Source organism: Diaporthe batatas, assembly GCF_019321695.1.
Source record: "Diaporthe batatas strain CRI 302-4 chromosome Unknown Contig00002, whole genome shotgun sequence".
NCBI classification, from domain to species: domain Eukaryota; kingdom Fungi; phylum Ascomycota; class Sordariomycetes; order Diaporthales; family Diaporthaceae; genus Diaporthe; species Diaporthe batatas.
In genome coordinates this window covers 2,394,496-2,410,624 of record NW_025408549.1, presented here as the reverse complement: position 1 = coordinate 2,410,624, position 16,129 = coordinate 2,394,496, and the positions used below count along the sequence as shown (strand labels likewise).

Below are 16,129 nucleotides of genomic sequence, written 5' to 3'. Positions count from 1 at the left end.
GTGAGAAGTTTGGTATCGACAAGCCGGCAGGAGCACGATGAGCACATGGGGGCGCGCGGCGACGTCAACGGGACCGCTGGGAGCTGGTTCAAGCCTCGCCGCGACAGTCAGGGCGCATATGGAAGTGATGCAGAGGGAGAGTGAGAGGTGGGGATGCCCCATGTTGCCATGGTAGCGGCGACCAACGGTTGGATACTACACCATCAGCGAAGAGACGGGTGACAAGGCGTCACCCCCCTGCGGGCGCGGGAGCTCAGGGGTGTGGCCCATCGGAGCCAAAAGAGCTTGGAAGCTTGAACAAGGCGAAGAAGGCCGGATGGAAGGGCATGATGGGACGGACGGGCGCATCACGGGGCGAGGAGGAAAGCCCAGGGTATGCCTTTACTTTCGGCTGTGTAGCAAGTGTGCAAGCTTGAGGAGGGCCCGTCTGTGGGCCATTCGTCCTCCTGCCGCGTCGAGGGGACGTCCCCCTCACCCCGAACGGCTGCCCGCTCTGCCCGCGCGGGCCCGAAGGTCAAAGCTACTCCCGGTGGGTGCGAGATGGTGCCGTCCTCGCCGATGATCTTGTGTGTTCTACCATGGTTGAGGCGTCCGGTCAAGGTGTGTTTTGACTCACCGGCACGAAACCCTGGCAGGCGCATTGATGATATATGGACAGTAAAACATGTGATTTGCTGTGGTCGGCTCATGAAGTTGGTTCGGGGGGGGGGGCGGCGATGGGCGAGATGGGAATCATGGTTGAGATGTGTTTCCGGAGGGGCCGTTTGTCAGATATCAGTTTTCCGGCCGCCGGTTAGCTATAGTTACCGCATAGGACGCGGCATATTGGATTTAGAAGGCAAGATACCTAGGTATAGATTTTTACAAAAGCCATCCTGGACGGGCGTTCATGTCCATTGTCAGCTTCAGAGCACTTGAGCGCAATGTCGTTCCCAGGGTTTTCACGTCAGGTACGGTCACATTGGCCTCGATTCGTGTATGAAACAATCCTGAACGCGGTGGCGACGGGGAACGCGAGAGATATTTGCCTGCGTCTATTTGGTTCGGTCCAGGATCAGGTGAAGAGAGATGTTCTCGTCATCTCTCAACTACTGGATGCTTGGCAAAAAAGACTACCGGATATGGGTACCCATCTCACCACTGCCGGGGTCCAGTGCCGGGAATTTGTGACGCAGTGGACGACGACACAGCGTTTTGTCAGCTCTTACGGTATTGACAATGGGTCCTGGCTAGGATCTGGCGACATCTGGCATTTGTGCAGAGACCAAGGCAAGATCCTCGGACATTTTCCCCGCTCCCGTAGGCGGTAGTCAACAAGTGTCAAAGGGGGATGGATGGTAGCATCGAAGGAGTTGGGTCGCACATCTTTGTCGTTTGATGGTCCTGCGGCCTGCCTGATGGGCGTAAGGCTGCGGCGGGCGCTACGGGGCCCACTTACACGGCAGTCAGGGGTTGAGATCCTGACTGTGGAATGAGGGCAGGCGTCGGTGGTCGTGGTGCGTACCTCTGGTGGTTATTTGGGGTACACACACGGTGTGTGTGGTTGATACACGTGGTGACAGCCGGGATCTCGATTTCTGGCAGCCATCACCCGTCGGGACTCAGGGGAGGCGGCTCTCGCTCTCAACCTTGTACAGTCGAAGGATTGCGACAGCACGCAGCTCGAGAGGGGGATGGAGGAAGAATTGTGGCCGGCGCGCATGACAGGGGCGCCTCGTAGAAGACAGAAAGTCTGTGCGCCGTATCCCAACACGATGACAGGTCTTGGGCCCGAGCAGAGGTGGCAGAGCAGGGCAGCAACAGCACGGCACGGCCGGTCGTTGTGGGTTTCCCGTGACGGAAAGCGGAAGCAGTTGCTGTGGGGTTGGCAATCCGGCCGGAGAGTTCCTTGGAGTGCATCGGTTGCTTTCCGAAGGGCTGCTCGAGTCAGTTGGCATGCGACACCGACAAGCATGCTTGGCCATCAGATCTGCTCGAGTGTTTGGAGGCCGGCCGCCTACCACGCAGCCCACACCAGGTCGGGGCTCTGCTGCGGTGAGGAGCTCAGACCCAGCGTTCGAGGAGCTCCTCCTAGCTCGGGCTGGGGGAGGGCGTGACCACTGGTGAACACGGTGGCATCGGCAATTGGCATCATCTGACTTGTGGTGCCGGGCTCTCGGCTGCAACGCTGGCAGGCTGGCAGGCTCAGGAGGGAAGGAAAGCACTCGGAGGCTGCAAGGCGTCGGAGGGCCACCTGAGGCCACCTGAGGCCACCTGAGGGATCTGGGGGAGGGCCAGGAATGCTTGTCCAGAGGGCGGCACTGTAACCGGTAGGGCTTCATTTGCATGAGAGAATGCTGCCGCATGGTGGTGTGCAGGGTTGCAGCATTGAGCGGTGGGGAGGGGGGAGGAGGGGGGTGGCACGGCAGAACCCTCGATTGCTCGTCGCAATTGGTGGCCAGCAGCATAAAATAGGGCGGCTATGCAAGGTCCTTTGGGGCTTGCGCTGTCCAACGCCGTTGGTTCGAGCGAGGGCGAACGAGGAGCAAGATGGAGTCTCACAAGGGCGGCCGCTCAGCAATGCATTCAACCCAGGACGCATGAAGGGCTGTCTGTCGAGCTCTGTGAGCGCGGATGAATAGTAAGCACCCTCTTTTTTTGTCTCTCTCCCGGGCCCAAGACGAGACTAGAGAGTGATATCGAAAAACGATCGAAGGCTCATCATCACAGGAACCCCACCACACCACAAGAACCCCTGCCCCGGCAAAACCTTCTTTTGCGGCTTCGGCCAACCTTATGAGCACGTTAATTTTGACAAGGCGTCTGCGTGGCTGCCGAAGTTTATTAGGACAAGGGACATCAAGGGTCCTCAGGCCCTCATCAGTCCTCGCCTCTCAGTCCTAGCCCCCTAGGTCCTGGGCGGGACGACGCTACCACAGCATGTTTCTTTTGCCTCGGGCATCCGGGGCCAGGGCTCGTCTCTTCTCGTCAACGGTCCACGAGGGTCTAGACCGTTGGGCTGGCTGTGACCTGTCGGCTGCGACCCTGTGAGGACACCGAATAATACCGAGTATATTCGACGTATATGTGTATGTTGTGTACATACTGTGTGTGTGTGTATGTGTATGTGTAATACGTGTATTGTGTATGGGGATGGGGATGTGGATGGGGGCGTATACGAGTCTTGTCCCACAAGTGACGACGACGAGCATCTGTGGGGGGGCGTGGGCGGTGGGGGTCGAGCTTGTGCAATGATGCCATGTCGTGCCATGGTTCTTTGCATGGTGGTTCTCATCTCAAGCCCAACTCAAGTCAAGGTGCAGTGCTGGAGGATACTTATTAGATGCACATGCACCTGCACCTGCACCTGCACACGGGCGTGGAGGTGGAGATGGAGATGAAGATGGGCAAAGCGAGGGGACCGTCCGTCACAGAGTGGAGGTGACATGGCCATCAGTGTACAATGAGAACAGACATAGACCAGATCGGCAGCATATTTGACAAGACAAGTCCAAGACAAGACACCATTATCAATACTCGACCGAGTCTGCCACCGAACCTGCTCACACACTCTTGCAAGCTGCTTGCTCTTGGCCGTCTGCTGTTGGCTGGCACTGGCAGATCTATCGGAAGTAGATGCATATGTACATGTACTGTCATGCATGTTGGTTGACGAGGGGCGGGTCTGCTCCCTCCAGTCCCTCTCCTTCCTCCCACTCATCAGGCACTCTGCCACTTCTGGCCGCCCTTTTACCCCTCGGCTGCCACAGCAGGGCAGCAGGCAGGGCGGGCAGGTGAGGTCGATGCAGGAAGGAAGCAGCAGCAGGAAGAGGCAGGGGGCCAACCGACCCCTGCCCTTGCTCGTGAACACACACACATACATGCTCCGTACATGCTCCGTCCGTACACACACAGGCAAACGAAAGAGACCAGGACCGGCCCTTTTCTCGACCTCCAATTCCAGCCCCAGCATCGTCCGTCACATTCTGCATTTTTTGTGCCACAGCAGCACCCTGGCCCGCAGCTTCGAGGTACAGATCTGCTGACCTGCTTGTGCTGGAATTGCGTGCGCACCAAACCTGTGCGACACTTGTGTCTCACGACTTTTCTCGTGCGTACTCCGTACACGCCACGGTCCGCCACGGTAGTCTGCGGGTGCGGTACGGTACGTTACGGTACGGCGCGAGTCGAGTCAAGTCAAGTCAAGTCGACCCCATCAGAGAGCCCTTCGCTTCACTTCACTTCACCTCACCTCACCTCGACTCGGGCAAGCATTTCAATATTCCATCCATCGGCATTGACCCTGTCCCCCATGCCGTTTCGTGATCGCCAAACCTTCCTGCTGCACCAACCTCTGTCGCCCCGAGTCTCATCCACGACGCCCGCCGTTCTGCTGCCTGCTGGCTGGCTGGCTGATGTCGATCACCTCCCCAAGAATATTGCCGTCGGTCAAATTCACCACCAGCACGAGCACCACCACCAGCATCAGCAACTGCCATTGCCCTGTCCCGGGCCCTCCTTGACCCCCCACCACGCATAACCTCTCTCACTGTACCCTGCATATTCCTACTTACATACAGTATTACTGCATGCCTGGCTAGTGGCGCCGACGCTTGGATATCACGCCCACTTCCGGCCCATCATTTCCGACCATCTCTTTCCGGCCCAGGCTTGTGTGCGGGCCGGCCACCGGCCGTTTACACTATTACTTGCTGGCCTACCTCTCTGACTTCTGTCTTCCTCTTGCACTTGCATTATCTCCTGACCAACCTCGTATTTTTGCACGGCATTTCGAAGCGCGGCACAGACCAGCCCAGGTCGTATGGCATCTTGTCGCGACTTGCTTGAGGCATGTTCGAGAGTCCAAGTGGCCCCCATCGGGTCGCACAAAACAATGGGCCATTATGCTGACCAAACGCAGCTCTTAAAAACACCCGGTATCTTCTCGTCTTTGTGTTCTTGTGTGCAAGAATACCCATGTCGCCTTTTGTTGCATCGTCATGTCTCTCCTTCCCATCAATCCCGCCGACTTTCCGGACGTGCCTACCAAGAAGGCACTGATAGCCATCGACTTTCAGAACGATTTCTTGGCTGATGATGGCGCACTGCCTGTCAGCCAACCGGATGGCATGATTGCCAATGTCCTCAGGCTGGCCGACGCCGTTCGGAACTCCGGCTATGGTGAGGTGGTTTGGGTCCGCAGCCAGTTTGACACCAGCCGCGCGGTTGGCGAGCAGCAGATGATGGCCGCCGACCACCCTCAGCTGCCAAACAGACCAGGAGGCTCCGCGGCGGCTGCGGCTGCCCGAGCCCGAGCCTCCCGCCTATCGCCGGGGCCCGCTGCGACCCCGGAAGCCGACCCGGAGGCCTTTCTTAGCGAAGTGAACGGGCAGAGCGCTCAGGCAAAACCGCAGTGTGTCCGGAAAGGCACCAAGGGCGCGGAGCTTTTCCCTGAACTGGCAGCAGCTAAGGGCCCGAGGGATTATGCCATGACCAAGACATATTACTCGGCCTTCCAGTCTGGACAGCTTCTGCAACTTCTCAGGAGGCATTTCGCGACCGAACTCTACATCTGCGGGGCCTTGTCTAATGTCAGTGTCTATGCGACGGCACTGGCGGCGAGTAGCTATGGATTTGATATCACCATCGTGGAGGACTGCTGTGCTTACCGTAGCGAGGCAAGACATTTGAACGCGACGAGAAAACTGGCCGAGATGACCGGTTGCGAGTTCGCAACAGTCGCCGAAATCGTGCCTACCCTACGACCGAGACCGCAGTCAAAGTCGGATCCGAATCAGCGGGCAAGGGCGAGCGTGCCAATGCCAGGCGGTCCAGCTAACATTCCACCAGAACTGATCGCGGCGGCGATGGCAGGGAACAGGCTCGGTCCCAGCAAGGGCATAACCGTACGTCCCAAAAGCTTAGAATCCCTAACGCGAACCAATGCCCCTGAAAGCACTGGAGAAAAGGGCAAGCCAGAAGATGCTGCTGCCGCTCCTGCTACCCTGCCACTGTCGCTGTCGCCAGATCTTTCTCCTGAGATGGAAAGGCTGAGACTAAACGCCGAGACCACAGATTCCTCCAATTCCCCTACCCATAAAACAATCACAGCAGGTGTCGTCGAGCCTCTCACCGCAAATGAGACACCTGAGCCTGAGCCAGGCAAGCCCCAGGCCAAGCAGGCGGTACAGCCCGTGGTGAAGAAGACAGATCCGAAGGCTGAGCGAAGGATCTTGACGCCACGCGCAAATGCGCAAGCAAGGGACAAGGGGCCTCTACCTGGTCAGACAAAGTCAACAATGGGAGGACCTCAGCATGAGTCACAAAGCGACAAGGTAAAGGCTGAAAAAGGCTCCCAAGACGAACCCAGCTTAAAAACCAGCAAGAATCCCATTGCCAGCGCAGAACAAGCCATGAAACAGTTCTTGGCTTCCAAAGCATCAGAAACCGTGCCGGTAAAAACGAAACCCGTCAACATGGACAAGGCAGATTTCGTCCCCTCTGAAGGACTACTGACGGCCGAGACGCCTGTTAACCAAAGGACGGGCCCTTATCCTGCTGGCACCAACAAAGAGTCCAAGGTTCCAGAGGATCCAGCAGACAGTTCCACTGGCTCGGTGCCAAGTACCGATGCATCCAACGAGGCCGAGAAGCTTTGCGAAGGCGATACGTCCATGATTCACTCGTTCCTCCCAGACTCGCTCACCCCCGGCCTCTTCGAGCGACTGTGCTCTGAAGTTTACTTCCAGAAGATGATGCATCAAGGTGGTGAGGTGCCACGTTTCGTCGCCGTGCAGGGCGAAATACTGGAAGATGGCACGCAGCCCATCTACCGACACCCTAGCGACGAGACACCACTTTGTGTACCGTTCACACCAGCCGTTGAAGCCATTCGGACGCAGGTTGAGGCCAAAGTAGGCCACAAGGTCAACCACGTGTTGATTCAATGCTATCGAAACGGGAACGATTATATCAGTGAGCATAGTGACAAGACCCTGGATGTCGCTCCCGGCTCTTACATAGCGAATGTGAGCTTGGGCTCAGAGAGGACCATGGTCTTCAGGAAGAAGCGAGATGCTTCGACCGAGAAGGAACCTCCTGCTAAAGAAGACAAGGAGAGATCTCCGCCACCTGCGGCAACCGACGAAGCGGTGGCACCTGCTATCGGAGAAGAGCCGTCGCCATCCAAACGACAGACCGTCCGCTGCCGTATGCCACACAACTCGCTTATCCGAATGGGTCTTGCCACAAACAGCAAGTGGCTGCATGGCATCCGACCCGACAAGCGGCCCACCTCACAGAAGACCGACGCCGAACTTGCTTTTGGCGGATATCGCATTAGCCTGACCTTCCGCCACATCGGTACATTTCTGTCTCCTACGGAAGATGTCGATGAACCGGTCATCTGGGGCCAAGGTGCCGTGTCAAAAACCAGGGATGGAGCCAGACCGGTCGTCAATGGGCAGACACCAGAAGCTGTTACCATGCTGAAAGCTTTTGGAAAGGAGAACCACTCCAGCGAGTTCAATTGGAAGGAAACTTATGGCGCCGGATTTGACGTCCTGCACATGAAGGCGGCACCACGATACTTTGGCTGCGGCGACACGATGGTGGATGGACGCGTCAAGATCATGCTAGCCGAGCTAGGGGTTAACTATGCGCATGGCTCTATCGGTACCGGAAAACGGAACAAGTCCCGTCATGGTGATGCAACAGATGTTGTGCCGGTGAAGTTTGTCCTGGACGATTCTGACCGGACGACCATCACTGGCGACGTGGCCATCATGCTCTACCTCGACGCGCGGTACCCCAAGAAAAAGGGCAACGAGGCCTACATGGCTAGGATATTTACTCGCTTCCAAGCCGCGATCGCCCTGGGCCAGAAGTGGACAGCCCTCAAGATGGGGGGTGCCCTCGCCCCCGATATTCCCAACGAGGAGAAGGTCAGCCTGATCTCGGATTTCGCGAGGGCCAACTACGTCCAGTTCAACGACTGGATGGCCGAGAACCTCTTCCCGCTATGGGGTGACGGTGCCGGCGACGAGCACGGCGACATGTTCTTCGCGGGCAACAGCGACGGCCAGCCGCCGCAGCCCACCATAGCCGACTACGCCTTGTGGCCCGTCCTGTACGACATCACCGAGACGTGGAGGGCGGCGGACCCCCGGTTCGAGCAGTCCTGGACCCAGCGCGCGCGATACACAGCCCTCGAGAAGTACTGGGTCGACTTCGCGGGGCGCAAGAGCGTTGTCAAGGTCTTTGGCTTGGATGTCGCCTGGCTCTCCGCGCCTGGCTCGATCCCTGCTTCGGACAAGAGCCAGCTGGACAAGGAGCCAGCAATACGTGAGCACAGGCCGAACGACGAAGACGTGAAAGGAAAAGAAAAAGAAAAGGCGGGTACAGAAAATTCTGGGTCCAAGGAAAAAGAAGAGGAAAAGTGAACACTTAGTAGGACCATGTGTTGGATACTGCACACAGCTATTCAAGGGTATATAGGAAAGGAGGGATCTCGGGGAGTTGAGAGTTGGAATTACCGCGAGCATAGCGCTGGTTAGAGAGATAGTGTGACACTCCCTTGGGCATATAGCACAAGTTGTCTAGTGCTAGCATTTGATCCAATACATACATGCGTTGCCAGAGCTGTATTTTATGCCGATGCTTGGTGAAAAAAAGTGATGCCTTATGATTACACGAAGACGGCTCATCTCGTCTCCGCTCACAAACGCCCCGGAACGCTCTATCGTGAGAGTGACCGTTGAAGAATTCCCTCCCTGTTCCTTCCTTTCCTAGCGTCAAGAGGTTGAACTACTACACCATCCCTACCACCAACACCTCCGCCCATTCCTCACAGCTGCCTTTCGCCGAGCTCTCACTGTTGCGCTCGCGCACCATCCGGTACCAACCACACCTCATTCACATACTCAAAACAGCTCACGACCTCGCGTCCCAAGGGAGAGGGTACGTGCCGACCCAGGCGGCGACCTCGCTCTTGAGCTGGACGATCTCGGGCTCGTCCTCGCCGTCGCCCAGGTAGTCCTGGAAGACCTTGACCCTGCCGGGCAGCTTGATGCCCTTCTCCTCGGCGTTCTTGCGGGCCGCCTTGTTGACGCGGCTGGCGATGGTGACGGCGCGGTCGACAATGTCGGCGACGCGCGAGAAGTCGTCCTCGCTGAAGCCCCTCGTCGTCATGGCGGGCGTGCCCATGCGCAGGCCGCCGGGCGACAGCGCGGACTTGTCGCCGGGGACGGTGTTCTTGTTGGCGGCGACGCCCACGAGCTCCAGCACGCGCTCCACGCGGCCGCCGTCGATGCCCTGGGGCTTGAGGTCGACCAGGACCAGGTGGTTGTCGGTGCCGCCGCTCACGAGCGTGTAGCCCAGGCCGCCCTTGCTCTTGTCGCCGCCCAGCCTCTTGGCGAGGGCCTTGGAGTTGGCCAGGACCTGCTCCTGGTACCCGCGGAACTCGGGCGACTGCGCCTGCTTGAGGGCGACCGACAGCGCGGCGATGGTGTGGTTGTGGGGCCCGCCCTGGTGGCCTGGGAAGACCGACGAGTTGATGGGCCCCTCGAGGTTGTACATCTCGTCCTCCTTTGTCTTTGGGTTCTGCCGGCGGACGCCCTTGCGGTAGAAGATCATGGCGCCGCGAGGGCCGCGGAGGGACTTGTGGGTGGTGGTGGTGACGATGTCGGCGAAGGAGAAGGGGCTGGGGAGCACCTTTGCGGCGACGAGGCCGGAGATGTGGGCCATATCGGCGAGGAGGTAGGCGTTGCTCTTGTCGGCTATCTCCCTCATGCGCGCATAGTCGATCAGGCGGCTGTAGGCGCTCGTGCCCGCGATGAGGATCTTGGGGCGGTAGAGCATCGCCAGCTCTTCCATTTGCGCATAGTTGATGTAGCCCGTTGACTCATCGAGGCGGTAGGGTAGTGTTTCGAAGTACTTGGAGATCATGGAGATCTTCTTGGTAGGTGTTTGGTAGCCATGCGAGAGGTGGCCGCCGTGGGGGAGATCGAGGCCCATGAGGCGGTCGTGAGTATCCATGAGGGCTGAATAGACATAGAGATTGGCAGGCGCGCCGGATAGGGCTTCACGAGACGGTCAGTACTTCGGTTGAACAAGGCAAGGGGAGCTCGGTTTGCACGGCTGATAACGGACATTGTACGTTAACTCCCCATTGGTTCGGGTCCAGACCAAAGGTCTCGAGTGCTCGCTGTTGGCATAGTCTCTCGGACTGGTCGATGAACTCGTTGCCGCCATAGTATCTCGCTCCCGGGTAACCTTCGGAGTACTTGTCTGCAACGCACGCATGTCAGCCATACATCTCTCTCGCCTGGCTAAAACGCAGCACGGGCGTTTCGTACTCTGCATAGGACTGCCTAAGGCATCCAAGACGGCCTGAGATGTGAAGTTCTCGGAGGGAATGAGGTTGATAAAGTGCTTTTGTCTCTTCTTCTCCTGTTGTCGCGGGCATGGTTAGCCTCCTGATCCGTGCCTGGCCTTGCTGGCCCTCTCGACGACGACCTCTCTGCTGGTACTTGCATTTTCTATGATCTCATACATGGCCGGGTCGGCCTCCTTCAGATGGGTGGCCAGCAACTGTTGTTCAGCGACCTTGTCAGCAGGGGCAGACTCTGGGGCGACAGGAGTTGATCCTTCGCGCACTTTCTGCTGGCTCTCGACATTCAGCGACGACATGCATCGTGTGAACGGCGCGCCGGTCTGTTGAATGTATGGTGACCGTCGTGGCACAGATCGGAGCAGGCGCGATGCGCCACGGAAGATGGGAGCCGACATGGTGACTGGATCTGCCGCTCTACCACTTGCAAGCAAGCCTTAACGACAGCGATACGGAACACCACTGACGAGTTAGCTCTGCTGTTCTCCCGCTTGTCTGGGGCTGCCAATTGAAGCTCCTGGAAGAACGGGAACCTCACCAGAAGCTCATGTGGTCATTGTGGAGGCCCGGAGGGAGGGCACGTTTCGGAGGCGCGAAGGGGGACGGTCTTATCAACCGGTCCGGAGAGGGTACAATGTGGATGGCAAGAAGGGGCACCGAAGTCGGTGATGGGCTGACACGGACAGAGGATGTTATCGTGATTCGTGACTCCAGGAAATGCACCACGATCCGGGTCAGCCTAGCAGCTAACCCCGCCCCTCGGCACCCGCTGTGCTGCACTTCAGAGGACCTAGCTCCACAGTGACGCCTAGAATCCCTGTGCGGGCCCAGGCCTCAGTGCACGGGCCAGATCAACAACAGGCCATCCATCACTTACAACATCAAATTTGTATCATTCCTCCCGGGTTTCCACCATTGAAACCCGGGCTTCTTTCTCCTGAGAAAGCAGGGTAATACTGCCACTGTACCTCAGAGAGGTTTGGTCTGAACATTAAAGTTGGGTGTACAATGTAGAGTCTAAGACTTACCAAGTTTAGACGAGAAGCATTCATCGGACAGCTCCCAAACATTGCCTCACCCCTTCAGGTATACTTCTTCATCTGCTGAACTATAAACTATACCTTTCCAGGGCCCAATAGCTGGTACTCAAAGATGTAACACAGATCGTGATGGATCTTTTTCAACCCTGGAGACATGTCAAAATATGTTCTCACTCTGAGAATGGGTATACTCTTGCCCGGGGGGAGGGCATGCAAGTCACGTAGCAAATGAATCTCCAGGCAGACGGTAATACACTTTGTCAAGTGGAAGCTGTCACTCTACTTCATGTCTACAGCATCTACTCGGCTGCAAATTCACATTTAGCATTCCCAGGACTTGGGGTGATTTGCTCGCAACCCTTCTCTTGTATGTCCTGAAGATATTGACCGTACGTGAAGTCCTGGTGCCTGTCATCCTAGGTGGTCATCCTAGGTGAATCAATCTAATCTCCACAGGTAAAAACCGGACAAGGGGACAAGAGAGAAGAGGGCGGCATGCTTCGGTTTACTTCAACATGGATCCTACGTAATAGCGTGCAAACCACAGAAGGCCAGGCTGCTTGGCCCAGCCTCAGGGAATCCGGGGCTCCCAGCCCTGGGCCCTCAACCAGGGTAGAGCCTATCATGGTAATTACATGCTTGTGGGCAAGGTAGGAGACACAATGGAGTCACACTTGGCATCGAAACTGGTAAAGGCCTGCTGGGAGGCAAGAAAGAAGAGCCTGCAAAGTGGTGGAACCCACAGCACCAGGACCTCCCCACAGACGGGAGTGTGCCCCGCATCGGCACACCAGCCGATAGAGAGAGCAAATGCTTCCTGTACGGGCTTGACCGGGAGCCTACCGACATGGCAACGGGAGGGCCGACCACATCGGCTCTCAGGCATCCGGCCCAGTGCCGATATTTGTGTTTGTGAACAGGGCCTCACACCAAGACAGCCGTGCATCGGGGATTACCACATAGAACTTCCATGACATGCAGTGCAGATGTACATGTGGCCGGAAGCGGGATTGAGGGGATGCATTGCGTTGGTTGACACATTGGATTATTGATCGCCTGCGCAAGACCTTCTGCTCAAAGTGTTGCATCACCAAGCGACAACCCAGGCATTTTTTCTACCGGCACGGATTAACCTGTGGCTCCGCCGGCCAAGAAAAGTTCCACTCCACCATGCCCGCCTGGGCTATAAATCAGCTCCCCCGAGGTGTAATGGACTACGTCCATTTCTCCCTCTCGCCCTCCTTCCCACAACTAATTGTGGGAAGGATGAGATCGCTAAGTATGCATATCTGGTTTTCCGCCTCGGCGGGAGCATGCTGAAATGTCTCTGGCGGCACCTCACCACCTTGACAGGAGACAATATGAAGCCTCTGACCCATCGTTTTAGTTGTACCGGCGCCAGCGATGGGCCGCCCTTTCTTCTCATACCAATCTTTGCTTTGCCCTTCCCCCGAATGACTCGTCTCTCCGAGGACGCTGTGTTTTGCCCATTTCAGTCTAGATAGTGCCCGAGTTGAAGTAATCAAATGTGTAATGGGGTGTGTTTTGGGGTCCTGAATGCCAGGCCCTTGGGTCGAAGCTCAAGTGGGCTCCTGGCCGGGGATGTTCGTTGACTGCTGCTGGCTTGCCGCTCCGCCCATGATCGCATGCTAGGATGGTGTGGGCGGCCAGCTGAAGTAAAGTGTATTATTGTTGCTGGTCTCGACAACTGGACAAGCCATAAATTCATCTGGAACGATGGAACAATCACATGGTCTGGCCTCGGGACACAGAAGGTCCGTTGGTGCTTGAAGTGGTACTGTAATACCAAGTACAAATAAATACATTGCCACATGGCCCGTCATGCCCGTCCCGAGCATGCGTGAAGCTGTCACGATGTCCCTGCAACCAAGAGCAGTGGTGCTTTGCAAGCTGCGCTGCATTGTAGGACCACGGCCCGACTGTCTGCCTATCTAACAGGGTAGTCGTGCAATACAAGGCCAGCGAGATCACTTGGTGGGCTGGGAGAATTGCAGAGTGTTTCATAAACAAGGAAACCATCCGTGAAATTTGTTCGCAGCTCATTGATCCCGTTTTCAATGCCGTAAAAACTTGCCAGAAACCCCCGTCAAGAGACAGCACTTCTCTAGAAGACCTTGTAGGATTTAGAGAAATATGTACTGAGCAGCGACCCAACCGATTACTCCGAATGCAGGATCCCTTTCCGAAGACAGCTTCTTTCAGTAAGGAAGTAGAGGAATGTTTCGTCAGTTGCCGTCTTGATGCATTTATTTCTCCTCCTCCAGACCCTCCATCAGGGCGTTCCTCTTCGCCGTCTGTCGCTCGACCTTGCGCTCGCGGGCGGCCTTGGTCTTCGCACGCTTGGCGTCCATCTCCTCCTTGAGCTGCCTCTCACGGGCCTTCTCGGCCTTGGCGCGGTGGATCTGGAGGGAATCATGTCAGTCTGGCTGTGATACTTCCCGCGTGGTCCGGGGATCCCGGGGCTGGGCTCAACGTACGTGCTCGACCAGGGCGCGCTTGTGCTTGAAGGTGTTACCCTTGGCGGCGTGGTACAGCTCGTGGTAAAGGTGCTTGTCGATCTTGCCGCTGGCACGGTACTTGACCAAGAGGCGGCGGAGAACACGCTGGCGACGCATCCAGAGGACTTGCCTGTAGATTGTGAGGTTAGCCCCCGACCACCACAGATCGTGCCCTCGAGAGGAATATCCCGTGCTCTTTCTGGTATCATTGTACCGCTTCTTGGTCCTTCCACATTGTCGTGCTCTCATCGATCGGGTGGGTTCAGATTGCTGGTGGGCAGACATACTGAGGCATACGGGCATCGGCAGTACCCTTCCTCTTTCCGAAACCACGGTGGCGACCAATCCTTCGGGCGAGGTTCAGCTCACGCGCACGGGCACGCGAGTGCATGGTGACGGGCTTTCGGATGATGAGGCCATCGGCAACGAGCTTGCGGATAGACTGGCGGGAGTTGGCGTTGGAGATCTCGTTGACCTCGTTGGGGTCGAGCCAAATCTTGCGCTCACCGCAGCCGAGGACATCGGCCGCGAGGCGCTTCTGGGTAACCAAGTTGACCCTGTGCAGCAAGAAATTGACATGTCAGCCTTCCACATGTTCTCGCTGAGAGACTGATTCGGGGGGCGAGATGGATTCGACGTGGTGTTGATGGCGTTGTTGGCCGAGGACCGTCTGTGAAGGCGTCATCGATAGCGAGGTGCGAGTGCTTCCCGACGGCCCTTCACAAATTGCACCTCGGCCAGACGTTCCATGCAACCGTCTCCATCGCCCCAGGAGTCTCGAAATCGGTCGGAGGATGGCATTCGGGCACTCACATCTTGACTGCACTTGCTGATGATGGCCGCTGTCGGTGATTTGTCGGGTTGGAGGATGGGGCTGCTGGGCTTCGAAAAAAAGTTTCCAGGAGGGAACAGCAGGTGGTGTTGGCCTGCCTTGCTAATTTCGAGACGAACGGAGCGCTGGCCCCCGCCTTTGGTGTGGACGGCAGCAAAAGGTCAAAATTGTTAAGGGTCGCATGACCGTGCACGTGACCGTTTAGCGCCTCCCGTCTCGACTGCCAGCCTGCCCAATCCAGCTCGCCGAGCTTACTCTTGTCCGCTGCCATCCCCAGTGCCTGGACTAGCTAGCAGTAAGACGCTGTAAACAGCACGTATCCAAAATGATGCGACTGCGACTCATGGATGAGTATCATACTCCCCTGAAACTCAAGTCTGGTATCATGGCAATGGTATACAGTGGATCAGTCCACATGCATGCAAGGCTATTTATTATCATAATGCCTTCTCTTCTGCTTCCTTTTCTGCAGCGTCCCCCTTCTCTTTCCCGCCTGCCTCAGCCTCAGCCTCAGCCTCTCTGCTCTCCTCCACCAACCTCTCACGTACGGCCATCAATGCCTTTCCCAATAGATTCAACCCCCAGCGCTCCCTATTCTTCCCAGCATCCTTAGCCCGGAACCCCACACCCCACACCCTATCGTATGGGCTCGCCTCGACCAGCTCCCTGTCCTCCGTCCCTAGGAGCAGCTCCCCGAGGCTCACCTGCCCATCGCGAGCAGGCCTCGTCATCTTGAGCCATGTCCCCTGCTGTACAATCCGCTCCCTCTCGGCCACCCAAGTCTTTTCGTTAAACCCCACCACTTGCCGGCCCAGGTCTTTGATCTTGCGCGGGTGCAGCCCCGCCCCGGCAAGGACCTCGCCTGCTATCTTGTCGTCGCAGAAGAGCTTGGCCTTCTGGTACATCATGTAGTGCTCCGCCGTCGAGTAGACGATGGTGCTGTCGGCACCGTCTCGCATCGGGTATTCGTACCATTGTGACATCCAGCCGTATGGCTCCTCCGTCTCCCTCCAGAAGAATACTGGCCCGCCGTCCGGGGACAATGAATTAGTTGTCTTTGGCATGGCTGCTCGCTTGTTCGTTTCTTTCAATGACATTGTCGATGTTTATTCCTGGTAAACGTGACGTGATGTGGCTGGAGATGCTGTGGGTCTGAAGAGTTCATGTTGGCTCTGAAAGCCTCATGCCAGGCCGGCCAGCCCAAGCTTGTGGCACTCCTTCAGCTGCCCGGGTGACTCACCACCGGTGTTGGGCTATGAGTTGAGCTGGGTAGGTAAGTACCTAGGTAGTCTTGAGAAGGAGCTATCGATCTACCAAGGTACCTAGGTACCTAGATAGGGGTCGAATGCAGCCTTGCCAGTTGCGAATT

The 16,129-nt window shown here is 57.0% G+C and overlaps 5 protein-coding genes across 5 annotated transcripts; 2 read left to right on the top strand and 3 right to left on the bottom strand.

Annotated features, from left to right (window-relative positions):
* The first annotated feature begins 1,057 nt into the window (after positions 1–1,057).
* Positions 1,058–2,365, top strand: KVR01_001799 (uncharacterized protein). Its single transcript, XM_044793079.1, has one exon. The coding sequence runs from the start codon at positions 1,674–1,676 to the stop codon at positions 2,094–2,096; it is 423 nt and encodes a 140-aa protein (XP_044649754.1). The 5' UTR covers positions 1,058–1,673; the 3' UTR covers positions 2,097–2,365.
* A 2,436-nt stretch (positions 2,366–4,801) lies between these two features.
* KVR01_001642 (uncharacterized protein) lies at positions 4,802–8,420 on the top strand (the record flags this gene model as incomplete). The annotated part of the gene is made up of 4 exons (XM_044793964.1): positions 4,802–4,828; positions 4,950–5,761; positions 5,830–5,885; positions 6,424–8,420. The coding sequence occupies 4 exons, from the start codon at positions 4,802–4,804 to the stop codon at positions 8,418–8,420; spliced, it is 2,892 nt and encodes a 963-aa protein (XP_044649597.1).
* Positions 8,421–8,910: 490 nt separating this feature from the next.
* KVR01_001093 (uncharacterized protein) lies at positions 8,911–10,767 on the bottom strand (the record flags this gene model as incomplete). Its single annotated transcript, XM_044783458.1, has 5 exons — positions 8,911–10,058; positions 10,129–10,266; positions 10,335–10,428; positions 10,513–10,569; positions 10,636–10,767. 5 exons carry the CDS (start codon positions 10,765–10,767, stop codon positions 8,911–8,913), a joined length of 1,569 nt encoding a protein of 522 aa, XP_044649048.1.
* Positions 10,768–12,535: 1,768 nt separating this feature from the next.
* On the bottom strand, positions 12,536–14,885 carry KVR01_001899 (uncharacterized protein). The gene is made up of 4 exons (XM_044791966.1): positions 14,742–14,885; positions 14,216–14,485; positions 13,908–14,058; positions 12,536–13,832 (listed from the first exon to the last, which is right to left on the bottom strand). Coding segments are annotated over exons 1-4 (579 nt in total). The 5' UTR covers positions 14,744–14,885; the 3' UTR covers positions 12,536–13,676.
* Positions 14,886–15,058: 173 nt separating this feature from the next.
* On the bottom strand, positions 15,059–15,743 carry KVR01_001204 (uncharacterized protein; the record flags this gene model as incomplete). Its single annotated transcript, XM_044794347.1, has 1 exon — positions 15,059–15,743. One exon carries the CDS (start codon positions 15,741–15,743, stop codon positions 15,198–15,200), a length of 546 nt encoding a protein of 181 aa, XP_044649159.1. The 3' UTR covers positions 15,059–15,197.
* Between the last annotated feature and the right edge of the window lie 386 nt (positions 15,744–16,129).